Source organism: Sipha flava, unplaced genomic scaffold (assembly GCF_003268045.1).
Source record: "Sipha flava isolate LNK unplaced genomic scaffold, YSA_version1 32_pilon_pilon, whole genome shotgun sequence".
Taxonomy (NCBI): Eukaryota; Metazoa; Arthropoda; class Insecta; order Hemiptera; family Aphididae; genus Sipha; species Sipha flava.
In genome coordinates this window covers 2,722,939-2,736,867 of record NW_020273018.1, presented here as the reverse complement: position 1 = coordinate 2,736,867, position 13,929 = coordinate 2,722,939, and the positions used below count along the sequence as shown (strand labels likewise).

The window sequence follows — 13,929 nt, the reverse complement described above, 5'->3', positions numbered from 1 at the left end:
AGGTTAAAACAATATATGAATATTATTGTTTACAATCGTAATCATAATTTTAGTTTAATACAGATTTTATACTAGGTAGATTTATCTCTTTATCTCTTATCAATAAAATAAAAATAAAGACAAATGAAATATTCAAGACTGCAGTGTACTTCTGACACATCCAGCTGTTTTATTGTTTTACTTAAGTATCATCAATTATGAAATGAAAAAAATTCCTTATATTACAATCTAAAACCCTTAAAAAAAAAAAAAAAATAATAATAAATTAAATATTATAAAAAAATTATTAAGTAAATACATTTAAATTTTAATCTAATGTAATTGTCCAATTTATTGATAATAAAATTTATGTACAGTATTTAAGACTTTTAGACACTGTGTACACAATGCAAAATTAATTGGTCACTAATTTCCTGGAAAAAAAGTACATTTCTTATTAATTTTTACAATGGCATTCAATAGAAACTCAACCTTTGTAGTATATAATAAATAAGTAAATTAAATACAATTGGTTACAGGACTCATCATATTAACTCAATAAGAGTATACAATAAAGATGGTTAAAATAATGTTTTTCTGTTTTAGATGTAGAGATCTAGAAATGAAATAATAAAAAAGGTTTTTGATGAATATGAAATGTAACTTATGCAGTGCTAGATGATGATGTTTGTTGTCCAGGAACTGAATACTGGGGTCTGAAGTTAGTGAAATTTGTATTGCCAAATGCACCATTTAATTGTCCATTTTGAAAACCATTAGGATATTGATTACTTATTGTTCCGACTACAAAAAAATTAATTTATCATTTGTGGTAAAATATTATTCCATTTTAAATGAAAAATAAAATTTACCTCCAGGTTGTTGCTGGGTAGTAGAAGTGGCTGAAGATGTAGTAGCAGCCAAACGTGATAATATTGATCTTTCAGACATTTGAAGTCTTTGGGCAACTGGTGGAATACGAGCTAATGTTGCAGGTAATCTGCTTACATCAGACTTCATATCTGACAAAAGTTCTTCGAGCTGATTCAACACCTACAATAATAAAAATATTAGTAACAGAATAAAGAATTAAAATAAAATTACTATACTTTATGAAGAACAGCATTAGCAGGTTTATTCCCTGCTAGACTTTCCTTGGACAAGTGTTGATGTGATTCAGCTAAGCACTCTACTTCAGCAAACCTAGCATTCAATGACATTGCTGGATGATTTGGATCTTGTGTAAGATTCAAATAAGCAGCTCGTCTAAGTTGTTCTTCAATTACCAGAGCTTGTTCTAATAATTTAAATCTTCTTGCCAAAAATTTGTTCTTGATTTCTAAAAAGTTTCCTTTGCCTACATCCATTTTAAACGGTTCATTGATAATAGCAAATCGAATATCATTTTGAATATCTTGCCAACGACCATAGCCATGTGTTACAATACCCGCCAATAACCAATAATCATGCCTTGAGAAAAGATAATTTATAAAATAAAACATATTTTGAGACTATTTTAATTAAAAATAAAAATATTTACCTTCTGTGCCAGATTTCATATTCACGCCCAGGGACTGCAGCTTTTTCTTCGTTTACCCACAATGTATGTAGTTCAGTAAAACCACCATCAGCAATATTAAACATAAACTTCCTAGTTATCTTATCTTCTTTATCATTTTCCGATCCAATACCAGCAGCTATTTTAGCTCTTTCCGCTTCTTCTAATAATTTCTTCTTAGCTTCATCATCTGCTTGCAATGCTTTTGCGGTAGCTTCAGCAGATTTCTTTTCTTCCTAAAATTCAACAAAAAATTATATTAGTAAGAATCAATAATTCCAGCCATAGGCTTTAGTGAGTGAACCAATATAGTGTATATATATAACAAATATTGTAAATCATTCTGTTATTGGTGAATATATTATTATTATTAAATAATTAATATTTTTATATATACTTCTTTATTTTCAGTTACAAGCGGTTCAGATCCTTTTTCTTCTTCTTTTTTTTCAAGTTCAGATGTTCCTATTGAATTAGTTTCTTTTTGTTCTGTTGGTGTATCAAGCACTTCGGCTTTAATATCAACAGTAGTGCTTTCTTGGGTATTTTCTTTTTCTGTTATTTTTTCCTCTTGTGGTTTTTCTTTTTGAAGATCTAGTGCTCCATGTTCTTCTTTACAAATAACCTAAAATATATATATATATATATATAAATTACATTAAAATATTAGTATATTAAAGAATAATTAAAATAATCATCAGATCAGATACTATCTAGCAGCAAATATATCAATAAAATTCATTGCAAAAAATATGTCATCATATCTGATTAGTTAACAAATAATATTCTGAATACCGATGGCCAGGGCCTAATTTAGACATTTTGAGGCCCTTAGGTTAAATAAAAAAAACATTGATAATAATAATTATTATTATTATTTAAATATTATATTTATTTTATACAACGAAAATTGTATTCTAAAAAAAAAAAAAGTTCATACAAATCCTATGCCCTCTCAAATAATGAAGGCTATAGACAGTTAGTAGCCTATTCTGCCCAATAGTAAATATGAGTATACTCACTGTAAACTACTAAAATAATACTTAATAGTAAATTTGTATATACCTAATTAATTTTTTTAATTTTAAACATTCTGAAATAAATATTAATCATCATGTGAAATTGTTGCTATTATTTTTGAATTAGAAAAATATAATCCTTATTTCAAATAAGTGTATTGCAAGGAGTAAAAAATTTATTATTATACAATAATATTACTTTTAATTATTAGTATTTATCACATCAGATACTATCTAGCAGCAAATTTATCATAAATACTCATTGCAAAAAAAAATGTCATCATCTGATAAATACTGAATAAAATTTCATAAATTTAGACTTACACTTGATTCTTCTTTAGTCTCTGCTTTAGCAGATAATTCATTTTCTGTTTTAACTACAATAGGAGTACCTTCTTCTAATGTTACTTCATCAGACTTAATTTCAGGAGTTGCTAATGTTGCTTTTAATTTTTCATCAGTATCCTAAAAATGTATAATACACAAATAATTATAGATTACTTTGTAAAAATCAATATCTTATAATAAAATGTCTTACCAAAGGTTTAGATTCAGTTTCAACTTCAACTTTTTCAGACACAGTAGTAGTAGGTGTTGAAGCTTCAGAACGTGGTAATGGTGTGGAACTAGTAGACGCATCAGCTGCTTTTATAGTTTGTATGGGTTTACGAATAAGTTCTGGCATACTGTAGAAACCATTTATTTCTTCAAATTCTTGAACCTATAATTTCAATTTAAAATATTTTACTTTAAACAACATAAATATAATAAATATATCACTTACCTTCTTACGAATAAGGGACATCACACCAATTCTAGTAAGTACATGTTGTCGACTTAAACCTTCACGAGGAACACCATCAGCAAAATTTTCAGAATTATCAGCACCAGGTTCACATAAATGACGCATGAATAATGAAACATATGCTTTGAAATTTTTTTCTGATTTACCCCTTAAATCTCTTACAAGCCTGATTGTGTTTTATAAAATAAAAAATATTATAAAATTAACATTTTCTACATAATATTAAAATTGAATATTACCATTGAGAATTAAAAGCATCTTGAGGTGGCATTCCATATCTCATAATTGCATTTAAAAAAGCCTTTCTTTGACGAGCATTAAATCCAAGTACCTAGGGAATAGTATAAACATTTTATAATATGAACAATACAATTATATACTTTAATTATATCTAAAAACCATAAATAAAATTTATTTTTTATACTTTCATTATAATAGCAACTTTTATGTTGAAAAAAGCCTTTAATTAATGCACAGAATACTTAAAGTGCCATTATTCTAATTTTCTTTCTTTTAATATACCAAAAAGGTAAACAAGACATTTTAAAATTTCAAATGTTTGTTCTGCATTACCTAATTTTGGACTAATAATTTATATTTTGTTATTATAATTTTAACTTACCTCAATGTTTCCACCAACTCTAGCTAATAAAGGAGGCAAAGGCCGATCTCTATCTTCTTTTCTTTCAGGTTTACGTTTAAGTTTTTTAACTTCTCCATCCTTTTCATCAAAGTCGTCATCTTCTTTATCATCATCTTTAAATTAGAAAATATCAGAAACAAAAAGAATTTTTTGAATTTTGGAAATCATACCTGATGGAACAGAAATATCTGAATTATAATCAGACAAGTGTTCTTGCCAAGTAGTATCTTCTCGAGTAGAGTCTACTACACCACCTCCATCATTGTAATTAACCTGAAATATACAATTAATGAAAATAATATAAAAACAAAAAAGTAATAGCTTATAAAATGTTTTTAATAAATATAATTTACCTGCTTTCTAACTCGTTTCCCTTTACCCAATGTTCGAGAAATATCTTCTTGATGTTGCTCATAATGGTGACGAAGTAATTTTACCCAATATGCAGGATCAGTATTCTCAGCTTCTTGTTTAATAACTTCTGTATTGGCTTCTTCTTCTTCATCTTCTTCTTTAGTAACGTAACTAGCAACTTTAAAGGATGACAAATACTCATTTGACCAATTTTCTTTTTGTTCAATACCAATTTTAGAACGATCTAATAGCTCTTCGACAGCTTTGTCATCATAATGAATAGCTTCTTCTTCTTTACCCTAAAACATTAAATATATTCAGTTAACTTAGGATCATGAACTATATAAACAACGATACTCCTCAAATGGAAAAAAAGTGATACAAGGGATGAGTGATAAGTAAAATTGAATTGTTCTAATAAATTTAAAATCAATGTACTATTGATTCCAAAAAAATTTATTACAAGTGAAAAGGACAGAAAAATCAGCCACTAAGTCTTAAAGATATATCATGTGTTCACTAATTTGGGGAACTCTGAATTTCTAGCCTGGATTACATTGAATAAATTAAAGTGTATTTTAGAATCTAGCGACATAAAAATATACATATAAATTTTTTATCATTTCAGTATGCTTATGCGCGGTACTTGTTATTTTCATTACAACACCTATTTTAAACACAATATTTGTATAGGCCTATTTTTTTTAAAATCATTTTTATATATCAACTATGGCTCTAAGTTCAAAATTGACTAAATAAGAGCCATTTCAGTTTTTTTAAAAAAAAGGTTATTTTTATTGACTACAAATAACAACTTGTTATGTATTTAATTTTCAAACCTTAAGTATCAAAATTGTTAAGTTTTATACATTTTTAATTAAAAAAATATTTATGACTTTCATGTTTTTTTAAAAGTTTTTACATTTAAGATTCTAATGCTTATAAAAACATTCTAATAACAGATATTTAATAAAATACTACCAACATATAATACTGAATAATCCGTGTTTATTTGAAGTTATATGGTTTATTAAATTATGCCATAGAATTGTCAACAAGTTATTAGTAAAATTATATAAAGGTTAAAATATAAAAGGCTATCTTGTGTCATTGTGACACTCTTTTTCTCTTCTAACTTTTTCTGGGTTATGATTGTTATTTCAAATTTATCTTAAAAATACATTTATAATTTATACCTCTTCTTCTTTAAACAGTTCTTCAGTCCCAAATCGTAATATATCATCCAACTCCTGTTTCGTAAAATTGGTTTGTTTTCCTCCCATACCAGGTCTAACAACTAAGTGAGTTAACATCATTTTTCTTTTGGCAACTTGAGTAACCCTTTCTTCAACAGAATTTCTTGTGACAAAACGATATATCATAACCTATAATATATATTTAAAATTGATATAATATTAGTAGCATGATCATTAAAACTCAGGTACATGAATTTAAAATAAATTATTACCTTATTAGCTTGACCAATACGATGAGCTCTTGAAAAAGCTTGTATATCATTATGAGGATTCCAATCAGAATCATAAATAATAACTGTATCAGCAGTTGCTAAATTAATTCCCAAACCACCGGCCCTTAAAAAGAAGAAATTAACAATAGATAAATAAATAACTACTATTAAAAGAACATTAAAAATATTATTAAAAAATTAAACTTTTAATTAAACTAATATTTTAAACTCTATTAATCATAATATTTGTACATAAAATTTAACTTTTACAAAGTGCATAAATTATCATTAATTCGATAATAATAGTTTTCTAAAGTACCTTGTTGAGAGTAAAAACACAAACTGTTGAGCACCAGGAGCATTAAATCTGTCGATGGCTTCCTGTCTTTGATTACCTGTTATAGAACCGTCAATTCTTTCATACTTATAACCTTCTCCTTCAAGATAATCTTCAAGAATATCCAACATTTTTGTCATTTGAGAAAATATTAAAACTCTAAAAGAATTTAAAAATTAAATTAGATAAGATAGAAATCATATTTATAGAATAAAATATATTATAAATATACAGAATGCGCAAAAATATCTCTCTAGTTTAGTATGGTTGTAATTTGGATTCAGATTGAGATCAATTAATGGGACCTATATTGATAGAAAGCTTTATGTATGTAATTAATAGTTATAATCATTGCTTGATCAGGAGAATATTGTGTATTTGTTGTCGAGGAATTTATTAAAAAAAGTAGTTGATTGATATCGATTAGTGTCTTAAATTTTAGACAAACAGGTTCTGCAATAAAAATAAAACCAACTGATTGACCTACGATCAAGCTTCAGTTGATAAATCTCTGCAGCAGCTGCTCCACAGTTATCCGATGCAGTGTTTGAACATTTTACACAAAGAATTAAAAAAACATCCTAACAAAATTGTGATGATTCAGAAATTAAGTGAAAAAAATTGAGAAACTTGTTTAACAAGATGGTGTGATTGCACACACAGCTTATCAGTCACTCAGTATTCTGTAAGGATGACCACCGTGTTCATGAGATTTGAGCAAATACTATTTTTTTCCTTTAAAGCTACCTTAAAAGTCAAGTGTACCACCAACATCAATCCCAAACTGTAGAAGTCTTAAAAGAGAAAAAAACTCAGGAAGTTACTGGAATTACGTCTAAAACAACCCGTAGTTATAACAAACTACTAAAAATGACTGAATAAATATATTTGGACCACTTAAAGATTTAAATCTTTAAAAAAAGTTAAAATAAAATGGCATTATATGTATATATAAAAATAATTTACAATACAAAAAAAAATTTATTTTTATAATTGACTTAGTTTGGTATTTATAAGTTAAACAAATCAGGACGGTCTTTTGCTCCACCATATAATTAATTTAAATGCTATATATAAAAATAAGTCAATTAGGTTCTTCAATGAATTTAAATTTTAAATACTTATTAACTGAACTTAATAAAAATAATCAAATTCATTAAATACCTGTGATTTGTTTCATGAAGTTTTCTAAGCATCCTAGATAATAAAACTAGCTTTCCTGCTGCTCTGGTAAGAGCACCAATTTCATAGCTTCCATTGATTGTTGTTGGTGCTTCTTGAGAAGCCAAAGGAAATAGGTATGGGTGATTACAACACTTTTTCAAATCCATCATAATATTTAATAAAGACACTTGCTGTCCACCACCTCTAGGATTTAATGCTTCAAAATTTCTAGTTAATATATATTTATAATATTTTTTTTGCATTGGAGATAATTCAACACGAACAATAAATTCTGATTTTGAAGGCATATTCTAAAATTAAATAATTGATAAAATATAGTTGTACTAAATTAAATATAGTAAATTATACCTTTAAAACGTCAGCTTTTAATCTTCGGAGCATATGAGGTCCTAACATTTCATGAAGACGTTTAACTTGTTCTTCTTTAGAAATATCAGCAAATTCATTTTGAAAGACTGTTAAATCATTAAATTTCTCAGGTGTCAAAAAATTCAACAAATGAAATAATTCTTCCAAATTGTTTTGAAGAGGTGTACCGGTTAATAATAGTTTATTACGTATATTATAGCCAGCCAGAAGCCTAAAAAACTGTAATTCAAGTTTTAGATAAAGTAAACAAACGTATATTGTTTTATAATACTTTTGACTGATTGCTTTTAAGCCTATGGGCTTCATCTACAACTAGTACAGCCCACTCAATTGATCCTAATAATGGTGCATCTATTGAAATAAGCTCATAACTTGTAAGTAAAACATGGAATTTAACAGTGCCTTTTAACTTATGACAACGTACACCAGAACGAGAATCATCAAATGAAAATTCATTTTCTCTAATTGTCACCCTAGAATCTTTATCTCCAACATATGATACAACATAAAAATCTGGTGCCCATGTTTCGAATTCACGCTCCCAATTGATAAGTGTTGAGAGTGGAACACTCACCTAAAAATAATAATAATAATTGTAACAAAGTATATAAAAGGGAATTAATTTACAAACTTACTAAAAATGGGCCTTTACAATGTCCTTCTTTATAAAGGGAATACAAAAATGTAATGGTTTGAATAGTTTTTCCAAGACCCATTTCATCAGCCAATATAGTATCAATGCCTTGACCCCAAGAATACCTTAACCAATTTAAACCTTCTAACTGATAAGGATGCAATTCCATGCCAGTATCTACTACATAATCAGGTTGCTTTTCATATTTCTTTTTTAAATCTGTTACAGGTTTATCAGGTGCTGGTACAAATTTGCGACTGAAAATATATATATAAAAATTATAATTCAACTAATATATTATTATTTTATATATTAATACTTTCTTGACTATTCTGTAGTATACTCTAGTTTAATTATACCTAAAAGTTCTATTTTAATACACTTCATTATTTTACATTTTTAATAAAATATTAAGCAATACAATTTATTATTATTTGGCTATGAAAAAAATAAGAATATAAATACTTTTTATACATATATAAAATAAAAACATATAATTATGTACAAATAAGAATAAATTACACTTGATGTTAAAATTAATTATAATTATGTAATGCTTAATATTGAACTGACCAACTAATACATTTTGAATGAAATAGTAACTGATAAAAATAAACGTTTGTTTTGCAACATTAGCCCGAAAAATTATTGTTGGAAAAGAACAAGAATGGAAACAAGTTAATATTTAAATTGTAAATTATTGAATACCATAACAGTAACTACATACTAATAAATTATTAAAAATTGAACATACCAAGTAAGTCCAACTGTTGCTTTAGGGGTTTCTTCATCATCTATGGAATCTTTCTTGCTGCTACTCTTCTTTCCTTTTACCTTTTTATTTTTCTTTGATTGATCACAAGATGCTCTTAAGTCCTGTAAAATAATTAATACTAGATATTTGTTTATTAAAAGAAAAAAAAACTGTACCCAGTAATAGTCAATGAATGATTTTAAATCAGTATATTCAGCATTTTCATGTTCCCATGTAGATGAGCTATATGGCAAGTCACGCCATTTTACTAAATACATCATTCGACCATCTCTTAAATGCTTATGATTTAGAACTCTATGTACTAACAGCCATTCTGGTTTAACTCCATATCTAAAATGATTTTTTTTTTAAACAGTTTAATTATTTAGCATTTAATTCTTATACCTATAAAACTTTTCTTCCAAGGCAGACTGATCTCCACCAACTTCACGAAGTCTTTTCCACCGATTGTCAAGTTCATCTAATGGTTCTTCTAATTTAGGTGGTTCATCCATATCAAACTTCCGCATATAACTTCGAATTGTTATAGGATGAAAAACTTCCATCTAAAAAATTTATTTGAGCATATAGAATTAAAAAAAAAAAAAAAAGAAAGAAATTGAAAACAAGGTCATATTTACTTGAACTTCAGACACCCAGTCACATTTCCAATAGCTTTGATCTTGCCATTTGACAAAATATTCGCGTTGTCTTTGTTGCTTATTTCTTCTTCTATTTATCTTTTCAGTTTGTTCATCAACTGGCTTAGTTGAATCTTCTGGTAATGGTTTCCAACGCCATGTTAAAATTTTTGACACTTTTCCAGGCAATGTTTTTGCCTAAATAGATAAAAAAAAAAAAAAAAAACTAATATATTTTTTTAACTTATTTTACATTATTCATACCGAACATCGAGGACACTTCCAATCACCATCTGGCACATCAGTAATAGGAGGACTCAAACAGAATGTATGATAAGCTGCAGGACATGAATCACAGCACAAAAGTTCACCTCCATCTTTACAAACTCTACAATAGATCAATAATTAATATTCAGTTTCTTCATTAGTTGAAATTGTTTTAAAGGGAAAGATTTACCTGCAAAATTCTTGATGTTCATCTTCTTCTTGCTCTTGACCACCTTCACTTTCACAATGTGGACAAGACCATTTTCCTTCAGGAGTGTCTTCCAATTCTGGATCCAAACAAACAAGATGGTATGCTCTAGGACAAGTATCACATAAGATGATCTCTCCGCCTTGTTGACAGACTTCACAGTAATCTTGATGATCGGTTTGCTAATATTTTATACAAAATATATTTTATTATAGTAAAATTAACAATAAAAAATATACAAAAAAACACCTACCTCATACCCATCTTCTCCATCACCATTACCATCTGGGAATTTGGAAGTCATTTTAGTTTTCTTCTTCTTTTTTGACTTATTCCCAATTTTAGTTTTTGCTTTCTTTTTAGGAGTATCGACATCTTCTACTTTCTTTTCAGCAGCTTCAGCTTCAGCAGCTGCACCTTCTTCAGCTTCTTGCAACATTTGTTCAAACTCAGCATCAGAATCACCTTGAGTATCTCCAGCTGCTGTACCTTCTCCATCATCATCCTAAACAAACAAATAATGCATTACAAACATTTCTTAAAATGAAATAAAACTTTTCACAATTTCCTAAGAAATCAATTTATAATTTAAACTAACAGAACTTGCTTGTTTGCGTTTTCCAAGCCTAATTTTTAATGTGGGAACTTTAGAGGTAGATCCTTGAGAATTCCTTTTATTTCCACCACTTCCACCACTGCGTTTTCCACGATTACTTCGTTTTTTACTCTTTTTTTCTTCGACTTCTACTTCTTCTTCTTCTTCCTCTAACTCATCTAATTCATCCACTGATCTAGACTGAAATAGTTATAATAAAACTAACAGTTAGATCATATTTTATTAAAAACTTATAACTAAACAAATTATTTAATAAAAATCCTTACTTTTACTTCACATACCTTGTGTTTTGATGTAGAACTCTTAGGCTGATATTCTAGTTCAAAATCTGGTTGTTCTTGATGAGGGTTTTGTTGGCAAAAATCACGATATTTTGCAGATACTAACATCATCATTTTAGCAATTACAACCTATGAAAATTAAAATGAGTAATATTATAAATAAAAATCCATTTCAAATAACTAATAAATAATTACTTTTGGGTTTTCTTTAGCAAGAATAGGCCTAACATGTTGTTGAAATAGTTTATAAGTTGTCAAGTTTTGATAGTCTGCATCTGTGTACTCAATGGATACATCTTGTAAACCAAATGTTTGGCAGACTTCCTCGACTGATGGCATTCCAGCTAAAATTATAAAAAAAAAAAAAAAAAAAGAAAAAGATTAAAGTATTATAATTTTTAAATTTTTTTTATTTATGTATTTAAAATAAAATTAAGTCATACTGCCATTATTATCTTGAGACGTGCTTGGTTGATGGTGTTTAGAAGATGAATTTTTAGATTTCTTAGATTTTCGGTTAGAATAATCTGAATCATTAGCAGCTGTAGTTTCTTCTTCAAAATTACCAAAATCACTCTCCTAAATAAATTAAATTGTAAATTATCAATTTTTAATTCACAAATAATTAATAATACCTCAGCACTATCGCCACCCCTTTTTCGTTTCTTCTTTTTCTTTTCTTTTTTAGAATCACTCTTTGCTTTACGTTTTTTACCCCGTTTTTTTTTACGACCATCAGGATCATATTCATCATCATCCTCCTTATAAATAAAATAAACCATATAGTATATTTATTATAATCAATTAATTGAAAAATTATATTATAATATAACAAATAATATAATAGTATTAACCTCTATTCGTTTTTCTTCCTCGGAATCAAATGAATTTTCTACACGACTAGATGGGTCATCATATTCTTCTAAAAATAAATATAACAGATATCAATTAACTATGATAAAATATAAAACTAATAAAATCTAATGTAAAAGACGTATAAATAACTAGTGTATATATATTAAATATCTCCTTAATGATATATACATTACTATATATATATATATGATAAAGAAAATATTATAATTCAGTACATTAAATAATGCATTTTTATGTTTATTTCCTAGCTATGAAAAATTACATTTCAATAATTAATTATGACAAAAGTAAAAACTATAATTTTATTTCATAAAAATTAAGAAGTAAATAATAATTATGAAAGGGAATTTTGTAAAACTTAAGTGTAATAGTAACAGATCTATTATGAAATCAAATTAGAAATAAAATATCAAATGCGTGGATAGACAATAAATTTGATATAAAAATACATACAAATGCAATTACACATACTTTAACTTAAAATCAACCAACAAATTAAAGGTTTTTTTTTTTTTAATAATTATGCTCAAATAGACAACCAATTACTTGGTTCAGTAAATAGGTATGAAAAAAAACTTTGTAAGTAAGTATATACTGTTAATATGATATATATATAATCTAGTACATTCACCTACATTTTTTCTTGTGTATGCAATGAATGTTCTAATCTAATTAACCAATATGGCAGTGTATTTTTAAACTAATTAACTATGAGTTGTCACAGATGTTGACTGATGTAAATATTTTGCTGTTTAGTTGATAGTATTTTAAAATACCAGGCATCATTAACATGATTAATTGTCATGATTTTTATAAATTATATAAAAAATGTATCGAGTATGTATTTTCATATTATCCATGTTAATTTTTTCTACCAGCATTAAGATTTATTTTTAATAACTATGCGAAACAAACGTGATAAACTTCTATTATATTATTATACACTTAATATTTTGAGAAATAAATGGTTAGTTGCAAGAGAAAATTCCTTAGAAATTGAACTGCTATATGGAGGTCATCTCTTAATATGAATAACTTGATAAGAATTTCCAAAAAATATGCCGTAAACAGTAGAAGAAATCGAAGGTTATTGGTAAAGGGTAAAAACCGTTTTTATTTTTGACAAGCCACGATGAAACAGTAAATTATCGATGGAACGACAAGTAGAGAGGTGATAGGTTGATCTGGTGTACTTAGATAATTATCGACAATATTAATTCATTCATGTACAATATTAAAACCGTCGATGACCAGCGGCGCAACATTGTTCCACCATTTTGTTTACGATTGGCCCAATTCGCGAAAACCTGGCGGATAATGGCCCTAATGAGGTAATTAACATTGCAGGGGAACAAGACAGGATCAGTGGCGGTGGCGGTGGCGGCGGCGGCGGCGGCGGCGGCAGCAGACTGTACGCGCGCGCAACGTCGAACAACCGGCGGCTTTGGTCGGCGGAGAGAAGAGAAAGACCATAATAAAAACCGTTGTTGGCGTCAAATCCAAATTGAGCTGAGGAGAACATGAGGAAACGTATACAGTTAAATTATTACCGGTAAAAGACTCCTCGACTTCCTCGTCCGATGCCATTGCGTTTCCCGGTGTTTCGTTGGCTATGTACGTTGAATATCACATCGGACGCCGACACGACGGGTTTGAGAAGGACTAGTGTTGTGATTAGGCGCGTACCGCCGACGTTGTTTTTGTTGATGCTATTTTATCACGACGCGACCACCATTAGCGGCCGACGTGAAAGACACACGCGAAAAACGAAAACAAAAACAATTTTACGCACAGTCCGCAGTGGTGAAAAATCGTACGCGATTACGCGATAAATGATATTCTCTGCGCGTTTCGCGTTGTTTGGTTATTGTCTTTGGAATACACACACGGGGGGAAAAACGCGATCGGCATTTGTGCGCGTGCGTACTAGTCGCG

At 28.2% G+C, this 13,929-nt stretch overlaps 1 protein-coding gene across 6 annotated transcripts; it reads right to left on the bottom strand.

Annotated features, from left to right (window-relative positions):
- Window positions 1-569: 569 nt before the first annotated feature.
- Window positions 570-13,906, bottom strand: LOC112687072 (chromodomain-helicase-DNA-binding protein Mi-2 homolog). 6 transcript variants are annotated; one of them, XM_025559606.1, is made up of 33 exons: window positions 13,545-13,906; window positions 11,973-12,040; window positions 11,754-11,879; window positions 11,562-11,697; window positions 11,314-11,462; window positions 11,104-11,247; window positions 10,820-11,017; window positions 10,475-10,726; window positions 10,204-10,403; window positions 10,011-10,134; window positions 9,747-9,944; window positions 9,511-9,671; window positions 9,282-9,456; window positions 9,106-9,227; window positions 8,353-8,608; window positions 7,989-8,291; window positions 7,697-7,936; window positions 7,328-7,638; window positions 6,146-6,322; window positions 5,827-5,950; window positions 5,555-5,743; window positions 4,358-4,657; window positions 4,175-4,277; window positions 3,984-4,117; window positions 3,601-3,692; window positions 3,341-3,527; window positions 3,095-3,277; window positions 2,881-3,021; window positions 1,935-2,162; window positions 1,520-1,773; window positions 1,089-1,449; window positions 852-1,032; window positions 570-783 (listed from the first exon to the last, which is right to left on the bottom strand). In XM_025559606.1, the coding sequence occupies exons 1-33, from the start codon at window positions 13,579-13,581 to the stop codon at window positions 644-646; spliced, it is 5,994 nt and encodes a 1,997-aa protein (XP_025415391.1). In that variant the 5' UTR covers window positions 13,582-13,906; the 3' UTR covers window positions 570-643. The 6 variants fall into 6 exon arrangements, with proteins under 6 accessions (XP_025415391.1, XP_025415392.1, XP_025415394.1 ...); XM_025559607.1 differs by having other exon boundaries at window positions 3,984-4,114; XM_025559609.1 differs by having other exon boundaries at window positions 3,984-4,105.
- Between the last annotated feature and the right edge of the window lie 23 nt (window positions 13,907-13,929).

Coding starts and splice junctions, on each gene's coding strand:
- LOC112687072 (XM_025559606.1), bottom strand. CDS start 13,581: ATGGCATCGGACGAGGAAGTCGAGGAGTCTTTTACCG. Junction 11,463..11,561: donor GTCTCAAGATAATAATGGCA/GTATGACTTAAT, acceptor TTATAATTTTAG/CTGGAATGCCATCAGTCGAG. Junction 5,744..5,826: donor GTATTGGTCAAGCTAATAAG/GTAATAATTTAT, acceptor TATATATTATAG/GTTATGATATATCGTTTTGT.